We start from the raw sequence: 21,504 nt of genomic DNA on the forward strand, positions 1-21,504 counted from the left end.
GCGCTGCCAAAGCTCACACCCTGCAGCTAAGAAACCAACGTCATAATAAACAAAGTGCCAACAAGTTTTAAAAGTCAACAGTAAATCGCAGTCGCACAATCGGGCTTTCACAACTTGGCTTGGAATTGTTGGTTAGATTAGATCTGATTAAATATCTGTGATATGACAACACGCCACTGCGGTTAGCTTCGATAACAAGGGTGTGAAGCTGAAGCTGAAATGTCTGTTTATTGTAAGATCTGCTTTAATATCAAAATGAAGCCTTCAGCTCTTCTCGGGCATGTTTGCCAACTCAAACACAGACGCATCAGCACGAGTTTTGTCTAAATGGGTTGAAGGTAAACAAAACGTTGAGCTGCGTGCGCTTATCGTAAAATCTAGCAAGATTAATCTAGAGGACTGTTAAGTTGTTTGGCAAGATGCAGATCAGTAGCAGTATTTTGTTTTACTCTAGTGCAAGTACAAAGTTTATAAAAACAATGCACTCTGAGAACACGGCAGTTAAAAAACTGAGACAAAACTCAAAGCGGAGTCGGAAAGTCCAGTAAAATCAAGTTAAATGCTACAGGAGTCTTTTAAATGTCATTTAAATGTCTCAGTCAATGACAAGTTAAAGTGAATTATTGCCTGACAACAAACATCTCTTTGGTCAAGAATGAAATGTTTTTGTGTTAAGACAGTCTGCCAGTGACAAGAAAAGTTTATAGTGTTGCTAAATGTACCCAACAAAGTATACGGTTTAAAAGAAGCTGTGAATTATCAAATAATTTCACACAAAAGATTTTTTTTAAATGTTACGACTTGGTCTCTTTTATTTTAGAATTGAAAATGAAACAAAAATAAAAAAGGCAAGCGTGTTATTCTTTATTATAACATTGGAACTGATTTTATCCAATTACTATTGTAAAACTGACTGTAATTAGTAGCACATATCTTTCATTAAAAGTTTGATTAATTTTCATAAATCACTGTTATATATTCTTAGTGAAAACAAAAATTGGGACAAAGTCCAAAATTTTTTAAACCTCAGAGGACAATGAAGAAAATGTTTTACTGTCTTATGTTGCATTATATTTTATCTTACGTGTTACCTCCTATCTCAGTGGTTCCCAAACTTATTTAGCCGCGCACCCCCCAGCCCCCACATCAGGCATGGCTATATATATATATAAATATAAATATATATATATATATATATATATATATATATATATATATATATATATATATATATATATATATATATCAGACGTCACGCTAAACAGACAGGGTTAAAATATGATTGACCTTTTTCCCCATCACTTTCATTTTTAAATAGTAATTAATAAACATTTGATACATTACAATTTCCTTTGATTTAATTTTAAATCAATATTTAGAGTGCCCAGGTAGCACATAAACAATGCAATTTAACGGTTTTCCAAAAGTAGGAATGTTTAACCTGCAGTGGCCAGAGCTCTCTCCTTCCTTCTGCTCTGCATAAACCTGAGCTGATCACCTACTTGTGCGTAATCAAATGTCTATAGGGGAAAAGATGGAAAAGCTACAGCCATGAGGTTCACTTTTGCCTCAGACCGACTTATTGCTGTTTTATGGTGTGGCTGAATCTGTGATCCGCTGCCACGCGGACTGGAATAACAAATGCTGCAGTAACATGAGATGTGGTCAGGTTCATGAGGAGTCACTGGCTGGAGCGAACCCGACTTTAATACGTCATCTCAAAATAGAAGCTAATATCTTAATTTGACCTTGAATGAAAAATGTTGTTATAAAACCTCTTAAAAGTTTTTATCACGGAGGAGGCAGCGCTCATTTCTGTCTTCTGTCTGACGGCGCGCCGGAGTTTGTGCAGCGTGCGCCCTTATTGAATGTGTGTGTGCGTGCGCGCGCGCGGCACAGCTCCATGAGCCGCTCAAGTCACCGTGTCTCGTTATTGGCGCTATTTAAACCAATGTTGTAAAATTACTTCTGCCCAGCCCAGATGTGCTCACATGTGCACCCGTGAGCCGTGGTTCCGCTGGAACGCGTCTGACCTCTGACAGACGCACTCTGAACTTCAGATCTTCAGCGCGCTGTTAATAGCCTGAATGGGAATCATTTCTTGTTATTTTGTTACATCCACAATGTTCTGTGTGTGAGGTTTACAATGTCAGAACACCTGCATGAGACAGGGTGTTAATTACAATCTGCCAGAATGACTCACCACCTTCAGATTCCTCCAACACCGTTAAAAATGATCAAATACGGAACATATCGGCGTGCGCAGGCCAGAGTGCTGAAGCTCGGCGCATTGTTATTATGAAGCTAGGGCACATGTGGAGGACAGGCGTAAAAATATACTTGTTTTTAATTACATTTATTGGGCCCACTTACTTTTTCTTAGGCCCGCCCACAAACGAGTTTCTGGCTACGCTAATGGTGACATATGACAGACTTCTCTGAGCTCCGCAGCCATTACACTTTTCACCTCGCGCACCCCCTAGCGGCAGCTCGCGCACCCCCGGGGGTGCGCGCACCACACTTTGGGAATCCCTGTCCTATCTAATACTTGCTGTATCACATCATATCAAGTTTCATGGTAGTGTATCACACAGAATTGTTTCATATTGTATCTAATCACAAATTGCATCCACATTGCACTACACTATATCATATAGTTTCAGTTGGTATTGCGTCCCATCTTATCACAGATCATATTACATAATATTGGATCATTTTGTATTGTATCATATTGAATAACATCCCATAATATTGTACCGTATCAAATCATATCACATCATAATTCATGTTGAATTATGTCATATCGTTTGGCGTTGTATCGTATCACGCCATATTGTTTTACATCATATCACGTTGTATCGTATCACATTGTGTCGTATAATGTCATACCATATCAGGTCATATTGTATCACGTAATAACGTATCACGTCGTAATGTATCACGTTGTAATGTATCACATCATAACGTATCACGTCGTTATTTCTTGTTCTTTGAGGTAACAATATGAGCAAGGTGATGTCATGGAGTAAGGCTAAAGCCTACAAGCAGGTGAAGAACCTAAACAAAACACATCGTATACTAAGAAACCCATATAATTATGTAAATTGCATTAAATAAATTTTCTATTAGTAAAATACAACATGATTAATTTAAACTAACATTTATGAAATAGATAATTACCTGATTAATAATTTGGGACCAAACCCCATTTAAATTTATCAAAAAGGCAATGCAATATGATTAATTAATTCTGACCGAATCTCACTCAAATTCATGATTACAACTATTTATATTTCAATTTTATCTCAAAACAGTGAATAATTAGAGTTGAAATAACTCATTTGAAGCACAAACACCAAGTTAATTACTAAACACATAAAACAAACATTCATGATGCACCAGAATCTCTCTGAGCTGTGCTAAACAATCATTCATCAGCTTATTGGCATCACAAGTAATGCATTTCAGTTTGTTGTCTTACCGGCTGCCTCTCCAGTCTTTTAATTTAGTTGGTATGGTTTTAGAGGATCAGCGTGTTGGTGCATTCTCCAGGTGTTTTCAACAGGGTTTTTCTTCCCAGGTGTGTCCTACATCAAACATTAGAGGTGATGCACAGTGATGCGTAGGAACACCCCCGCAAACATAAATTAGCTCCAGCTGTTTTTCAGTTACCGACCACCATGTATTTCTTTTATATATGTATGTCATCTATTTTTTCTTACTTTTTATGTACATTTTTATGTTTATTTTCATTTAAAATTTTAAATCTAAGTCAAAAATTTGACCTCACACACGTCGTATTGTTTCGTACTGTATCATATTGCGTCGTATTGTATCACATCATATTGTATTGAGTCATATCGTATTGCTTTGTATCGTATCACGTCGTATTGTATCGAGTTGCATTGTATCGTTTATTATTGTATCACATTGTATCATATCCCACGGCCCTCGCCTTTGGATCGGGCTGCCGGAGGACCTCAGGGCCAAAGGGAACGTCCAGGCTTTTAAGAATAGGCTCAAGACCCACTTTTTTAGCTTAGCTTTTAACTGTTAATCTAGTCTGTTTAACTGTATCGCTTGTCGTATTTGTTTATTTATATACTTATTTATCTCTTTTACTTAATTTTATTATTTTATTTACATCTTAGTGTTTTTACATGATTGTTTTCTTTTACTATCTTTATAATCACTTTTTATCAGTTACTTTCTATCCATATTAGCTTTTGTTATTTTACATGTTATATATTTTAATCCTCCAGTGTTTCCTCTGCGGAGCCCTCTGCCTTGTGGCCGGTGTTGGCGGCCGGGGCGCTCCTCGGGTAGTGCCCGGGCAGTGGTGGGGGTCTCCGCCCTCCCCCGCTGGGCATCATGGGCCAGTGTCTTGGCTGCTGCCGTGGATCTGTTGCTGTCGAGGCAGATGGCTCCACTGATGATGTGTCGTCCATTACCTGACCCATCTGAACCTATTGTTTACCCTGTTGTTCACGTGTGTGTGTGTGTGTGTGTGCGCGCGCGCACACGTGTGTGTGCGAGTGTGTGGGTGAGTGTACGTTCACCTTGGAAATTGGTTGCGGGAGGGGAAGTGTAACTGTCAACTGTTTTATACTTGGGGGGGTGGGGGGGCTGGGATGGGAATATGGGATCAATGGGGCCATTTTAATCTGTGAAGCGCTTTGAGTTGCATTTTTTTTGTATGAAAAGTGCTGTATAAATAAAGTTGATTTGATTTGATTGGCTCAAAAACCTAAAGCTGCATACAGCAGAGGAACATTATCCTGTAAGATGTGAATCCAGATGCAATGTTTCTGGTTTTCTAGCATTTCTTTAACTCTGTTTGGAGTGAGTGCTGACAGACGGTAAAGGGGAACAGAAGGATGCAAACTTATTACCAAAATATATATTTGATTCTAATTCAGTGACTACCATTGAAAAAAGAAGATTAATGAGTGAGAGTTGTTTAGCTTGTGCTCATGACGATGAGACAGAACCTTGTCCTTGGAGTTTCTTCGGGTCAAGAATTTATCACTGCTGGGCTTCCTGGTGGGCCAGATATTTCAGCCAAGGTCGATGCACAGCAAACTCCTCCATCTCTCTTAGTTCTCGTCACATCTTGTTTCCCCATTTCATGAATCAAACACTCCCCACAAAGTAAAAACAAGCATTTATGAGCGTGATTGTTTCAGAATGAGTGCAGAACTGGTAAAAAGATTTAGTCTGACTGCTTTTATACCCATTTTAATGATCATGTGAGGGCTGAAGACTGTCCCCGCTAGTGTCAGGAAGTAATCAGCCCATCATAACTCAAATCCATGTATTACCTTAACTGCTCTGTCCTCATTACAGCTTTCCACCGGATACGTGATGTAACAGGCACATCACGAGAAATTAAAGCTCCCTCATGATTTCATCAGTTCATGCAACCATATCGCTCTAATGCAAATCTAAAATTTCAAAGTTCAACAAGAAATCAGAGAAAATGAGTTAATACTCCAGAAAATGGTACAATTCTGATCATTCAAGTAAATATGACTGTGGTTTAGTTTGGATCTTTTAAAGTGGTGTCCCCAGGAAAGTTAAAGTCATCATCCCACACTGATGAAATTCATCTCCACATTTGACCCATCCCCATGGAGGAGGGCGGTGAGCTGCAGCAGTGGCTGCACTTAGGAACTATTTGGTGGTTTAAGCCCCAATCCAATCCCTTAAAGCTACTAACGTAAGAGTACTTTTTTTTTATAGCCAGATGTAACATTTGGGTAAAAAAAATACTGCCGGTGCCGTTTTAGATCATTAATATTCGTATTTTACCATAAAGTTAGATTTTGACCGGAATTTTTCATACTTAACAACCTTAAGTTACTTTATATAAACACGACAGATTAAAAGAAGAAACATATAAAACACTCCTTAAACTTCATTAATTCTTAAAAACCTGCTTTAGTTTGAAGGCTAAATATTCACGTCTTAAACTAGGACTTTCAAAATAAAAGTTTGTCAATAAAGGGAAAAGGTGTATTTCGTGCTTTCAGAACAGCCATGATGTAAATAGGAAAAAGTAAAAAAAAAAAATTTTAATCAGTAGTGAAGATTTTTTAAAGTTTAATTTATTTATTTGTTAAGTTTCATGTGTGGGTTTAGTCTTACTCGTGACATTTGAGCCAAATAAGGTGGAAACTCAGATCAATTACATCTGAAACAGGAATTTGTTAAATTTATTCTAAGATGAAACTTGTTCTTTCAAAAAGACACAAAGATACAGCTACACTTTAGGCTTTCACACAGACTTCAAGTCATGTGTGGCAAGCAGTTTTAACATTTAATCAACAATTGGACGCCTTCATTTTTATTTTAAATAACAATAATTTCATTTATCCTAGTACCAACTCTGTTTTTATTGGTGGAAACTGCATAAGATAACATCAACCTACGTTGTTACTATAAAAATTAAAATTAAAGAGCAAGCCACATCAAAATCAACTTATTTTAGCTGATAACTAGTATAAATGAGTGTCTAATAGTGTTGTAGACATGTGTGGTAATTTTTTGCATTTTGATGCATTTTCTTTGAAAACTAAATTCTGTTTAAAAACATCAGTCTAGCGCCATCTACAGCTCAAAAGTATAGAACTCGTTTATTTTGTGTTTTAGCCAATAGCTAACAAGAACAGTACTACATAGCAGCTCTATGGATGTAGGTTATAAAAGCACCTCGGTCTCAACCAGCCTTGTAGCAGTCCACCCTTTCAGTCCTCCAGGCAACGCCTACTAATGTTGCAACTTTAAAAATTGATTTGTGGGTGGAGAAGGGCTCTGAGGCAGTCTTGACCCGCCCTTTAAGGATTACCATTATAACAACTGCACGAGTAGGAATTAAGTTTGAGATATCTCAGAATCCCTAAAACCTAAAGTGGCCTTTTTAACATTCATCAAACAGACTGGATCTGTATTCCAGATATCTATAATTCTATTGTTCCTAGTAGAAATGACCATTCCAGAAATCCATAAGAACATTCTTACCAAATGAACTTTTCAGATATCTGAGATGTTCATTCTAGACAGTACGAATCATTCAGTTAAAAAAAACACTTTCACGTTATATTATAGATTGTAACTGCATTAAAGAACATCAAAGTAATGTCAGTTACTTTGCTAAGTAACTTCACAAGGTACCAACTTAGTAACTTTTTGGAAAAAGGAATTTGTAACTATCTTTTTTTTTTTACCTGAGATGCCTAACATCGGTTAGGACTAACCAATAGCGTTAGATCACCGTTTACGTACAGACGTTATTCACAGAGCGTGCTCGAGCATTTAAGGACATACTCGGTTGCATCTTTTCTCATGGCCAAGTAAGTCTATGAACACACACTGTAACATGAGCATGATAAATGTAAAACAATGTATTTTAGCTTTGTTTTATCAACTTGAGGAGTGCGTTCATGAATGACAGGCATGGCTTTCAGCCTAACTTATTGGTGTGATACGCTTGTCAGCCACTAGATGGCGCCATCAGATAAAATAAATAATCTGGACATCTTTAATAGCCATAGAAAATTCATCCTGCCTGCCTAAATAAAGGATTCAGCCAGCTTAAAAAGAAGGTGTCAGTGTTTTTTTAAGATATGATCAGTTTACACAGGGTGTACACCGTTATGGTGAAAAAATAATCCCACAAAAGATTTTATAATCCAACTGTCAGGTCAAACATTAACAAATTATCTAAAAAGTATGATGTGCTAATCTTTTTATGGACAGCCTATCGTTCACCCTGACCAAAAAAGTATTACATGTAAATCATGTTTTAGAAAATAAAAAGGAACAGAATAATGCATTGAGACAGCACGGTTAAAGTTGAAGCGTGTTTATATGACTACAACCGTACATGAATGAAGATCGTCCCCTGGTGGATGGCTGCAGAATATGTTTTAGGCCACACCCCCTCCAAGGAAATGCTTTTTTTTTTTTAACAAAAATCAATTACATACCCCTCCTTACACACTTTTATTTCAACAACAAACAAAGGTAGTTACTTGGTAAAAATGTATTTCAGTGCTCTAATAATTTTACTTAACCTTATACTGGTTCAGTTAATCTAAACTGGCACCAGTTATATTATGATCAAACATAATCAGGCAGATCCTGAGCATTAAAATGTTTGTTGGTGAACAAAAATGTGCCACCTGCAGCTGCAAACAACTATAACTGAAAACACAAAGCATTTCTGATGCTTTACTATTCTTTCTGCTTTTCCTTCGTCCGACTCAATCATACTGAGACATATGAGTTTCAGGTGACACAACTGTACATCAGACATGCTGTTTACACAATAAATTAACCCTGAATTGTAAATATCACAGTAACAAATACTTATTTTCCTCCTTTTCTGTCTTTGATAGATTAATCTTCCTCATGTCACATTCTCAGTGGAGTCAGCTCGCTTTGGGAGGAATACGATTGGACCCAGAGTTGTCCCTTGGTGCAGATCTGCAAGAACAAAACACCTCAGTTACAATCTTCTGGAAATATTAGATCAAACCTTTCAGAGGGGACTTGACACCATTTATTCCAACTGATCTTTCACTCCTTTGCGCCCCCTTGTGGCTGAATTCATCTGCGCTGTTGCAGCTCTCACATGCATCATCGTCACCATCTACGGACCTCCACCTGAAGATAAAGCGAAAATGTTTTATGATCACATAAAAAGAAATGAAGCTAAACCTCTCTGACAACAGACCTCTCATTTATAAAAGAACACGCCTTTTTCTTTGTCTCCTTTTGAGAAACGATCACAGCCTCCAGGTAACAAGTGATATAAATCTGCATGGGAGAAATAAAATCAGGATTTTTCTAATCCTAAATGAAATAAAGGTAAACCGGTTTATGGGGCGCTGACGGTGTGTCTGCTGTCCTGATGGAAGAAAAACGGCTCCAGCTGAATCTGGAGGAGTTCGTCCCGGATTCGGGGCAGGAAACGTGAGCCGGAGCTGCTCAGCCGGGAGTCTGTGAAACATCTGCGGAAAAATCCTGATCAAATTCAACTCCAGCCTGCATCTGAGAATAATGGCAGGTCAAAGGAAGTGGGTGGATTTACGAAAGCCGGGGGTTCAAAGGAAGACGGTTTCATTTGGAGGATTAGTTGGAGGAACCGCTGCAGACGCTAAAGACTCACCCATGGCGGTCTATGAAGGGGTACGCTGGGTGAGAGTTCACATCAGGAGTCAGAGTGGCCACACAGCCGCCTGCGTACAGATGAAGAGGAGGAGGGTGATGATGGTCCACAGAGGCCTGCATGTTCACCGTCTGATCCATAAAGAAAACGGGGGAAGCTCTCTCTCTGCTCCAGTCATCTGAGAAGGAAAAAATAAAACAAATAAAAAAATTACTTTGGAAAAAACACATTTTAGGATGTGTTAATGACTCAATGTGGGTAGCCCATGTATCAAAACCAATGAGTCTACTCTGAGAAACAGTTGCTAGTTCAGGATCAGCAGAAGACTCTAGATGGCGAGTCGTAGTGGATAAGTTGATCACTGTAACGCCGAGTTGTTGGTAATCAAATAAGTTAAGTCAAGTCAACTTTATTTATATGGTGCTTTACAACAGCATAAAAGCTAACCAAAGTGCTTAACAAGCCAAAACAAATAAAAGTTTCCTATAATGCTAAAAATACGATAAAAGTTCATCAAAATGTAAAAAAAAATGACAAAAACATATCAAACTGACACAAAAGCTACTAAAACAGATGCATTCTCAAACTGAATTAAAAGCAGCGGAGAACAGATGAGTGCTGCTACTGAGAAAGCTCCATCACCCCTGAGCTTTCTCTTCGTTCTCGACACCTCTAGGAGAAACTGGTCGGCTGACCTCAGTGACCGAGACGGGGAGCGAGCGGCTAAAAGTTCACACAGAATAAGTCGCTTGAGATATTTTTAGAGCTGACTATTTGTTTCTAATTCACCGTTAGCATTGTTAGCTCAATGTTAGCCTCTAGCCAGCTTCCCCCGATAGAGTAAAACAACACCACCTTAAAGTTCTGTTTGATGTAAAATCTTAAAACAAAACAAACAAAAACAAACACAGCTGAGCTTCTTACTGGTACAAAGGTGTTAAGATCTAACAAGCCAATTGATTCAACGAGAGCTTACGGGAACATAAAGAAGCATGAGGAGAATATAAAAAAACTAATGAAACAAGTTCAGTGGCTTCAGTCAAACTATACAAAAGCTAACTCTAAAGTAGTAAAAACTCTTTAAAAGTTTTAAATCCACACACAAAAACACATTTTCAGATTATCAAAATAGGTTAAAGAGTAAGTCACCCCCAAATCATTTTTTCTTTTTGCTGATCAACTATATAAATGAGTGTCTAACCGTGCTGTAGACATGTGTCTTTAATAATTTGGCATTTAGTGCATCTTAGTTAAATTATTTAAATAAAACTGTCAGTGTTCCGCCCTCTTCAGGTAAAAACTCTGCACTGCATTTAAATTCAAATCTGCCATCGCTATTGGCTAAGAGGTACCCTATGACGTTAGCTGGTACATTATGATGTCACAATGTCATTGTGAGCCTGTGTGTGTATTTGTTAGCAACTCCACCCTTTCAGTCTGCCAGGCAACATTGCGCTTTAAAGAGCGAGTCACCCCCCTACCAGAGTTTTACTTCACTTCCACTTCCTGTTGGAAAAATGCAACAAATGCTGTTGCCTGGCAGACCGACAGTGCGGAACAGTGCAGAGATTTTACCTGACAGTTTTAGGCAGAAACTTTAAGTTTGAACTAAGATGCACTAAAGTGCCAAATTATTGCCTTCACGTGTCTACAGCACAATTAGACACTCGTTTTTATAGTTTTTCAGCAAAAAAAAGTTGATTTGGGGGGTGACTTGCTCTTCAAGTTACAACATCCAATGTTTTCATCAATACAACACGGAGAAGGTTCTGTCATGGTGTGGAGCTGTGTCATAGCAACTGTGTGTGTATGAGAGAGAGAGAGAGAGAGAGAGAGAGAGAGAGAGAGACAGACAGAGAGAGACAGAGAGACAGACAGAGAGAGAGAGACAGAGAGACAGACAGAGAGAGAGAGACAGAGAGAGAGAGAGAGAGAGAGAGAGAGAGAGAGAGAGAGAGAGAGAGAGAGAGAGAGAGAGACACCTGTCATGAGTCTCAGCTGGAAGTCCAGGCTGAGATCAGCTGACCGGATGGAGACCAAAGGAGTCCAGGTCGGCCTCAGAGCTCCGCTGCTCACAGCAAACCTCCTGCAGGTGAGAGCCACAAATTACCTCAGCTGTTCAGATGCGTCAAAGAAAGTAAGATTAGTTAAATGTATAATAAACTGATGGTATTAAAGTGTTACTGGGTTTTGGTTTATTAACCATTACATTTAAAAACATGTTAATTAGGAAATAACTAGTTCTTGGTTCCTCACTGACCCTGATGGTAATCAGCTCAGACAATTAAAACATTCTTGGATTATAATAAATAAACATATATTGTATAACAACAACGATTCAGTTTATTTGTATTTTTATTTTACTCCGGTTGTTGGATCTTACCGAGTAGAAATAAACAAATAATTGTTTGTCGGAGTCCGTGTGAAAGCCTAAAGTGTAGCTGTGTCTTTGCGTCTTTTTGAAAGAACAAGTTTTCATCTTAGAGTGAATTTTACAAATTCCTCTTTAGATGTAATTGATCCGAGTTTCCACCTTATTTGGTTCAAATGTCACGAGTAAAACTACACCCACGCATGAAACTTAACGAATAAATAAATTAAACGTCATTTAACAAATCTTCACTACTGATTAGTTTATTTTTTTACTTTTCTTATTTAAATCATGGCTGTTCTGAAAGCATGAAATACACCTTTTCTCTTTGTATTGACACAAACTCTTATTTTGAAAGTCCTAGTTTAATACGTGAATATTTAGCCTTCAAACTTAAGCAGGTTTTTAAGAATTAAAGAAATTAGTGTTTTATATTTTCTTCTTTTAATCCGTCGTGTTTATATAAAGTAACTTAAGGTTGTTAAGTATGAAAAATTCCGGTCAAACCTTTGGTAAATCTAACTTTATGGTAAAATACGAACATCAATGATCTAAAACAGCACCAGGAGTTTTTTTTTACCCAAATGTTACATCTGGTTATAAAAGATGTACCCTAACTAAGAGTACTGCTAATGATACTAAATGTGAGTAAATTCATGTTAAACTGCATAAAAAAGTACCTTCTGTGTTTACACATGACGGGCACTGCTGCCACCTCCAGCCGACCAGCACCACCATCTGATGGTGGAGTAAAATACAACAGGAGCAGGTTGGTGTAAAGGGCTTCGGTCTCTGTAAACTGGAACACACACACACACACACACTCTGCCGGGTTAAACCAGTGGGGCGTTGAGCAGCTGCGATCTGGGTCAGCAGCACCAACCATCACTCTGCTCCCACACCCCGCCAGAGGAGCCCAGATGACGAAGTCTCCATCAGATGACAACCAGGTGGAGCATCCACCTCCTGCAGCGCCATCAGCTCCGAGTCTCATCCCGACCAGCTCCACCGCTAACCTGGAGCCTAACAGACGAGCCCTCATCAGAACCTCCATGCTGTCCTCGTGACACGTCACCACGAGAGTCTGGTCCTCGCCATTGTGAGGTGCATGGAGAGGTTCGGTTTGATGAGTGAAGCTTCTAACCAGGTTTAAACAAAACAAAGGTCCAAACATGAGGTAACCGGAGAAAGGAGGCATGGTTTGGTGTTCCTCTGTCAGCATGAGCCAAGTGGAGCACACCTGAGACCCATCAGGCTTTAATCAGCACTTTAACCTCACTCAAGAAGCATAATTAAATAGAAACAGTCCACAACGATGTAAAAATGCTTTTTAATCAGCATAAAAAACTGTACATAATATATGGAGTTAGGAATACCAGAAAATGGGCTTGATCTGCTGTAAAGTGTCACAGTAGTGCAGTTGGGGAATATAAAACAGTTCAATAGGTCACTAGGTAACTTCCTCCTCCTTAATCTGGAATAAAATCCAGGAATTTAATCAAAAACATGTTTTTAATCCATTTAAAAAGTCAGAGTGTAGCATCGTCTTCAATGTTTTTTGTCTTAAAGTTCTCCAGCATCATGAGTGTTTTCTTCTTCTGCACTTGGTTCCTCCCCTGCTCCTCCTTTAACACCCAGGTCACCTTTCCAAACCTCATTTAAACATTCTGCAGGGAGAAGGAACAACAACACTAATTATTCCCAGTTTGATGCCAACTAGATAAAACTGAAAATCTTTGTTCCAGCCAAATGCAAAAAGACTTCAGTTTGTCTTACTTCTGTCTGACGCCTCCAGGACATGCTTCTCACACAGGAAGTCCTCCAGCCTCTGGTCCTGATGGTGGAAGTACCAGTCCTCCACCACCTCCTCATACTGCTCCAGCATCGTCTCACACTGAACACACATGACCCAGGCAAACATTGATGTTATGATGATTACGGCGGCTTTAGTTCAACTTTAGGCTCTATGCAAGAAGACTTCTACTAAAATAACTCTGTGCTTTAAAGTCAAGCATTAGTGGGCGTCACAATCTAAATTTATGAGATTATTCATTCTGACTACACAAGGACAGAAACTTCAGTACAGTGAACAAAGATCGTAAGTCTAGTAGAGTGTTTGGGGTGTCACGCCAGAGACACACCGGCTGCGGAAGCGCCGCGAAAATGGGCCCGCCTTCATTCGGCGCTCTTGTTAAGCTATTCTATAGACCACATGGGCCGCTGACGCAGCGCGAATCTCCTCGCGCCAGCGCTCCAGCCCGCGCCGTGCAGCAATCGTTTCGGCGTCTGCTCTATTTTTTCGCGAGCCGCGGGTGAATCGCGTCAATTCTGGCAGGAAGTCAAACCTAGACATAAGAGGCAGGCCGGTAAATTTAACAAAATAAAGCATTTCAAAATAAAATTCCGCAATAGTCAAATGTGTTCGTAATCAGACACTGCAGAAAAACCACACGAACACATACACACGTACACACACATCAAACTTGTGTGCGTGTGTGACCACGTGAAGGGGGGTGTGGTTTTGGGTGTCTTTTTTCTGGAGCAAACAGGACAGAGAGGCAGAAAGTCTGAGGCAAGCAGTTAAGATGGATGACTTTAAATTAATTATGGAAGTTGAGAAACACAAGGAGCTGTACGACCCCCGAAAAACATGGTTATTTATCAACCCATTTTGGAGGAAACTGCTAGGATACAGCTGCAGAATTGGAGCGGGTTCCAAGAGATTCAACTGGCAGAAACAACTCATACCGTAGGTTCACACACACACACACACACACACACACACACACACACACACACACACACACACACACACACACACACACACACACACACACACACACACACACATGTACAAACACTCAAACGTAGAGGAAAAGAGCTGAGAAAAGGCAGAGAGGAAATGGAGGACACCAAGTGTTTAAAAGAAAAACTACAGCTGAGCCGAGGCGCGCCTCGACTGGGGCGCGTCTGATCTGAACTGAGGAGCGGCAAGCAGCGGCCGAATTTCGTGAGCGATTTGCTTATCGGCACTTCCGTGGCCGGTGTGTCCCCGGCGTCAGTCTACACCAGGGGTAGGCTATCCAGCAAGTTTTAGTTGCTCCAACACTCCTGATTCACTGGTTCAATCACCACACCAGGTTATTAAGCAAATACGGTTAAAAATATGGTTCACTGAGGGCATTTCTGTATGTAAACGAATGGACACGAGCACCTGGGTATGCACATGAGGGATTTATCAGCAGTCGATTGCAGTAGCCGGACCAGCCAGCCCCATGCTTCCTTATTGGTTCTGGCAGGCCGGGCTACGACTGCAGAGGAGCATCTGTACGAGAGGCCGCTGCGTGGTGTCTGACTGCTCGTACGAACAGGAAGGAATACAGGACTATTTCTATGAACATAGGGCTGCGCAATAATTCCATAATAATGTAAAAGGGAGGGAAAAAAGAAACTGCGTTAGAGAGAAGGGAGGAAATGAGTATGGTGTGAAGTCACTTCCTGTCACCGTATCACTGTATGTGGTGAATCATGTGCTGCAGCTGAACCTCGACTTGAAGAACATCATCAATAGAATTTAAATCTTGATTTACGCAAGAAAAACGAACGCAATTCAATCTTTTCCTGAAATCGTTCAGTTCTAGTAAAATAAAGACGTTTAAATAAAAATGTTGAATTCAAGACAGCTGTTGTCTGTTCTTTACTGAGAGTAGTTAATTAAGAAATCGCATAAATGGCCAGGGCTGCACATAAAATATGTTTTCTACATTACATAATAATTATTGATATTGATCAATAAGAATTACTTTCATCGATATGCATTGTTTTCTATATCGTCCAGCCCTAAATGAACGTTTGATGAAACGGTCCCCTGAACTGCCTCGCCCTGATCTTCCCCAATACAGAGCATCCGGAAAGTACTCATAGTGCTCCACTTATTCCACTGTTTTGTTTATGTTACAGCCTCATTCCAAAATGGATTCAATTCATTTTGCCCATAAAATTCAACACACAACATCCCATAATGATCATGTGAAAAAAGGTGTCTTTGAAGTTGTTGCAAATATATTCAAAATGTGTGTTGAATACTTTCCGGATGCACTGTAGTATCCAATTCTGATCCTCCAGGGCCACCATCCTGAAGTTTACCTCCTGCTTTTTATCAGCGGGTGTTCAGCAGATATCTTCAGAGGTGATTTCCTGTTTTGAATGGAATTACTGAAATACATCAACTTTGTTGTGATATTCTAATTTTATGACCAGCACTCGTAAATTTCTGCTACCTTCTGAGGAGCTGTCAGCTCAGACTGCAGATAGCAAAGTACGAGGAAAACGTTTGTCACTTGTCTGGGTTCCCACTCTTGAAATGATTTTCCAGGACCTTTTCAAGACTTTCTCAGCCGTGTTGAGAAATCTAAAGACTTTTGGGGAGATTTGGGTGAGAACTTTAGAGAGTTTCGTGAGATTGGGTGAGAAATGTATTAATTTAGAGAGACTTTAAAAGATTTGGGAAGGAGGGGGGAGAGAGAGAGGGCTCCCACGCTTTTCTTGAATGGACTTTGTCAGAACATTTATCTTTATCAGCTGTTTGGAGACATTTAGAGACTTTCAGCGAGATTTTTCAAGACTTTTGCAAGATTTCGCAGAGAAATTTAGAGATTTGGGGTGAGACATGTATAGATTTTGCACACGTGCACTTTGATCTTGATTACAAACAACACAGCTGAATTAAACACTTGAATGACCTTTTTAAGACAATAGAGATGAGAATTTTTTTGGCAAGAAATTTAGAGACTTTTGTGCACGCACGCGCACACACACACACACACACACACACACACACACACACACACACACACACACACGCACACGTCAATTATGATTATCAACAACATGGCTGAATAAATATTGTAGTTAAATGTAGTTATTAACACTTTTGAGATGGTTGATGTTTATAAAAAAAATACACATAATAGCAGTGGAAAGCAGCAACAGGGTTCCAACTAGGGATGAGCGAGTACCCCAATATCTGTTTCTGTACCTGTATCTGTTCAACCATCTAAATTATCTACATCTGTACTAGAAGAGGGCGTGGCCTAACCCAGGAGTGGGTGTGGTTTAGCCAGAAGTGGGTGTGGTTTACATCAATCCATCAGAAGTTGCTATGTGTATTGTTTATTTAAAAACTGTTTACAGAGCAGCCTCAGAATTGAGATTAAATAGTTTTGATCACAATAGTAAAGGAACTATTACAGAACAAGTGTTTCAATAAAACCAGAACATTAATATTTAAGTGCATGAATTAAGAGAGAGACAGAGAGAGAGAGAGAGAGAGAGAGAGAGAGAGAGAGAGAGAGAGAGAGAGAGAGAGAGCGAGAGAGAGAGAGAAACCCAACTGGAGCGGAGGCAGTGACCGAAGCATGCATGAGCCGTTTTCAGCTCTGTCTTGTCAAATGCACCATGTCAGTTACGAACAAAGTAACTTTAAATATTCAAGCGAAAAAGAGGCGAGCTGAAGAAAACCTAGGGACGACTGAAGAAACGTGATCAACAGTGAAGCAAGCACAGAGATCTGTTACCGTGTGTGTGTGCATGGATGGACCGGACGGACTGTGCTCCCGGCCGGCTAGAGAGTTTTGTGTGTAGGGAGGGGCGGGCGCTCTATGTGACTGGCCAATCACAGAGCGTGAACACAGTCAGTTACCCAATGAGGATTTTCCTTCAGCACGATTACAGATATTTACGAATTTTTCTCGTTTCATGCTCGTATTCGTCAAAAATGCTTTATCCGTATCGGATACTCATCTGAAACGGGTATCCGGCTCATCCCTAGTTCCAAACTTCTCTTGAAATGATTTTCCACAACTTTTGGCGAGAAATTTTGAGAGAAATTTAAACAATTTTGGGAAATTTTAGCAAGACTTTTGGGAGATTTCAAAGAGAAATTTAGCAACTCTCGGCAAGAAATTCAAAGACTTTCGGAGAGAAAATTAGGCTTTTGGAGAAATTTAGAGATAAGCCAAGATACTCTGGGAGAAACAGACTTAAGAGCAAGTAATGCCTAAATTAACTTTTTTTGCTGATAACCTGTATAGATAATGGTGCTGTACACATGTGTGATCATTAGTGTGGCAGTTTAGTGCAACTTACTTTAAATTTAACATTTCAGCCCAAAACCACAATTATATCTCCATCTTCAGGTTAAAACTCTGCTCCACATGTATGTAGAACCAGCTGTGGCTGATGGCTAAGCTGAAAAGCATGGCGTTGTCAGCAAATTACTACATGGCTGCACCGCACTGGTCTCCAGGTGAGCTGACGCTGAAGAAGCCGGCAGCCGTCGGCGAAACTGTAGCTACAAACAGGTAAACAAAACTGTTTCTGTGTTTAAAAAAGAACGAAAGCATGAATTTAGAAAGACACAGCAAGAACACACCTAAGATGTTCAAATGAAGTAATTGTTTTAATGTTTAGAGCAGCAGAAACTCTGAGAGGCTGCAGGCGCATCAGTGAGTTTGCGGCTGCTGCGCAGGGGGAGGGGGGAGATGGCTGAAGCAGGATGCAGAAAGTACCGTTGTTAAAAGAAATGTGTTTAACTTTGAAAATGTGGGCGCACTTTTAATTGTCAAAAACTCCAGCGAACCATTAGTTCATTTTGCTCAAATAGAAATAGAGGCCTGCCTCTAATTCTGGCCCTCCTTCCAATAAAGGCCTGGAGCTTGGTGAGCTTGAGTCAAATACAGGCCCGGGCCTGTATTAGAGGATTTACGGTATTAAAACAGAAACTTGCCGATTGATTCAGTTAGTTTTTTGAGTAGAACTCCGGACTGGCCACCGGAGAAAAACTCTCTAACCACCGCATCTCTTAATAATAATAATAATAATGCACTGAACTTATATAGCACTTTTCAAGACACCCAAGGACGCTTTCACACTGTCTCACATTCACACACTGCTAGTGATGGTAAGCTACACGCTACAGCTGACACAGCAAAACGGTCCCTTCAGCTATTCAGAAACAGCTGTTCTACACGCAAACGATTTCATTTAGCTGTTGTGATCCGGGAGACGACTCTGAACCAACCTGCTCGTACTGTAGTATTTTCTATGAACTTCGGTAACTTGGGGTCACCCGACCCCCTGACATCTCGGACCCGAAGGAGAGTCTCCTCAGGGGTACGTAGAACACAGCAAGAATGCGTCTGATGCTGTTTTGATAAAAACCAACTTCATAGTTTAATGCAGACCAAATTCTTTTCACACCCAGAACTCAGTTTCTTCTAGATACGAGGTTCTGAGAAACACATCATACATCCCATCCCATCCACTTATATTCATCCATCACATTCGTCTTACTGCAGGGTTTCCCCCAGCGCTTTATCAGCCTGCTTTGCTTGCCCACCCGCCAGGCTAGGCGTCATGCCCCACCCCCCTCCCTGACCCTACCGTGTCCGCTGACACAAACGGCGCAGCGAAACTAGAGCCCTCCATCAGCTGATACTGGTGAGAAACAGCAGCGATCACAATCACAATCCCCCCCCCCCCCCCCCCCCCACACACACACACACACACACACACACACACACACACGGCCGAAGCCGCCAGGCTTAACTCATTATCTGGGGGAAACCTAGCCTAGTGAACTAGACCAAATTCTTCCTTTGCAAAGTTTGGTCTAGGAACGCTCCACTGGAACCTCTGCAGCCCCTAACAGCATTCTGGCTGGCCAATCACAGCTCTCTAGAGGGGTTTCAAACACACAAAGAGCTGTGATTGGTCCATAATGGTGGGCCAATCATAGTGCTCTATCTGCTGAGTGAACAAATCACAGAGCTTTATCCGCTTTCTGGGCCAATCAGGGCACTCTACATGCCCCACAACCGAGAGCCGTCAATGGAGCGTTGCCAGACTAAATAATACATTTATTTATAACTTGTCTTGTTTTTAATTTGTTTAGAAAATAAATTCTTACTTTTTATTAACCTGACTGTCTGAATTGATACGAAGTGTGTTTGATCACTGAAAAAGCAAAGAATCCAAGAATCTTCTGATTCAAAGACCAAGCAGAGTGATACTCTATATTTATATAGAATATCACAGCTAATTGGTCATAAGTAAAGGTAATATATTAAGCTTAAAAGCAACATATGTACCCTTCTACACGAAGAAATCGACTGTTTTGGGAAGAAATTTAGAGTTTTTTTTGGGACATTTGGGGGAAACTTTACAGACTTTTTTAGAGATTTCAGGGAGAAATCTCATGTTTCTTACATGTATGCCAATCTGACAATGTATGGTGGTTGGACAAAACACCTTCCTACCTGTTTCTTCATGTCCGTCACCTCCACGGACGGTTCATCCCAGAGCTCGTACGGCAAGCCCAAGTCCACTTTCACTCCTTTGTCCACCAGATTTTTCAGAGTCATCATCGTCTGACTGGAACCCTGCGGTCATATAGATTCAAAATAACGGCGTGGAGAAATGACTCTTGTTTCATTAGCCGTAAGCTAATTAAACACCAGGTAGAATGGTCAGGTGGGTTACCTTGGCGTATCGGAGACTGCCAGGTCGCTCAGCATGAACACTATACTGCAGAATGCGCTCACAGATGTTATCCACCGCCTCAGCCAGGCGCGTTTCTCTGATATTAACCACAAACAGAACTCTAGTGAAATCACACGAAGCTGATGTTGATTCCCATTTTTAGTTCCCGTTTTGGAAAGGGCAATTCCACCCAAAATTCCCGCTTCCTAATAGCATCGTTCATTTTCTCCTATTAAAAAACGACAACACCTGTACTTTTCAGATCTGAACTAGGCTATTCCAGACCAATGTCACATTCCATAAAACATATCTAATTTCTGCATATCCACGGCATCTAGACCCCACTGAAGCTGGTCAGGTGTACAGAACACCGGATCAAAAACTACACCTGGACACTTCAAACCTGGACTGAATTATTCTAGACTAATAGCAGATTCAATAAAACATAGTTTGCGATTTCTTAAACCTTTATCTGATTTCTGAAACTTCAAAAAAAGGCTGATTTTTTGCACTTGTGTTTTTTTTTTTTTTTTTTTTAGCAGCTAGACCACGCTGAAACCGGTGTTGTGCCATAAATCGACTCGCTGCCAAAAAATGATTAGCCACTAAAGAAAGGAAGGGGAAAAAATCAAATCGCTGGAGAATTGTTTATTTACATTTATACAACGTTTACATTCAATACAGGGCGCCATTTTACATTGTTTATTTATTTTTTTAGTATCAAGGCTGTAACATAAAGAAAGCCAGTTCTTACCACAAACCATCTTTCAATCGCAAATATTGCAAAAAGGATTAATATATCCTCATTGTGAACGTTTAAGACAAATAGCAACACTTAAAACAACTTCCGAACTGGACAAAACTAAGCTAATCATTTTTTGGCAGTGAGTCGATTTATGGCACAACACCGGCCACGCGCTGACTAACAGATTCCATAATACGTAGCTTGTGGTTTGTGATTCGATTTTGCACACGTCGCGCGCCGGTCTGTGAACTCACGAGGTGTTGTATTTGATCTTTCTTCTTCTCCTGCCCGTGTCCAACACTTCTCCGACTTCCAGAACTTCTTTGGACCGAACGGTTTTCCCCAGAGCCTCCTGCAGCTCGACTGTCAGGAACTTGCACACTGACAAACAGGGACAGTACCGAGTTCAGGTGGCGCGAACACTTGTAAACAATCCGTTAGAACCGTGCAAACTAGCTTTTGTCGTCCTACCTTCACATTTATTAGGCAGTCTGCCGTCCTCGTTCGCTGTAACAAAGCTCCCGATATACAATAAAACCAGAACTAAGACTTTCATTATGGCCGTTTTAAAACTTTTTCACCACTACTACTACTTTGAAAAAGTGCAGCCACATCAACCTTCTTGTTTTCACTAATGCACATGAGCGCTGTGTCAGCGAAGACACGACTAGTCGA

General features: G+C 40.3%; 2 protein-coding genes across 3 annotated transcripts; both read right to left on the minus strand.

Annotated features, from left to right (window-relative positions):
• Nucleotides 1–7,848: 7,848 nt before the first annotated feature.
• Nucleotides 7,849–12,850, minus strand: LOC107377180 (zona pellucida sperm-binding protein 3). 2 transcript variants are annotated; one of them, XM_054747766.2, is made up of 8 exons: nt 12,427–12,850; nt 12,224–12,342; nt 11,155–11,258; nt 9,173–9,350; nt 8,897–9,014; nt 8,738–8,820; nt 8,561–8,667; nt 7,849–8,487 (listed from the first exon to the last, which is right to left on the minus strand). In XM_054747766.2, the coding sequence occupies exons 1-8, from the start codon at nt 12,763–12,765 to the stop codon at nt 8,411–8,413; spliced, it is 1,125 nt and encodes a 374-aa protein (XP_054603741.2). In that variant the 5' UTR covers nt 12,766–12,850; the 3' UTR covers nt 7,849–8,410. The 2 variants fall into 2 exon arrangements, with proteins under 2 accessions (XP_054603741.2, XP_054603742.2); XM_054747767.2 differs by lacking the exons at nt 8,738–8,820; nt 8,897–9,014.
• Nucleotides 12,851–12,854: 4 nt separating this feature from the next.
• Nucleotides 12,855–21,504, minus strand: cnpy4 (canopy FGF signaling regulator 4). Its single transcript, XM_015946870.3, has 6 exons — nt 21,301–21,504; nt 21,084–21,210; nt 20,085–20,181; nt 19,862–19,984; nt 13,320–13,437; nt 12,855–13,210 (listed from the first exon to the last, which is right to left on the minus strand). Exons 1-6 carry the CDS (start codon nt 21,383–21,385, stop codon nt 13,107–13,109), a joined length of 654 nt encoding a protein of 217 aa, XP_015802356.1. The 5' UTR covers nt 21,386–21,504; the 3' UTR covers nt 12,855–13,106.

This window comes from Nothobranchius furzeri, chromosome 2 (assembly GCF_043380555.1).
Source record: "Nothobranchius furzeri strain GRZ-AD chromosome 2, NfurGRZ-RIMD1, whole genome shotgun sequence".
Taxonomy (NCBI): Eukaryota; Metazoa; Chordata; class Actinopteri; order Cyprinodontiformes; family Nothobranchiidae; genus Nothobranchius; species Nothobranchius furzeri.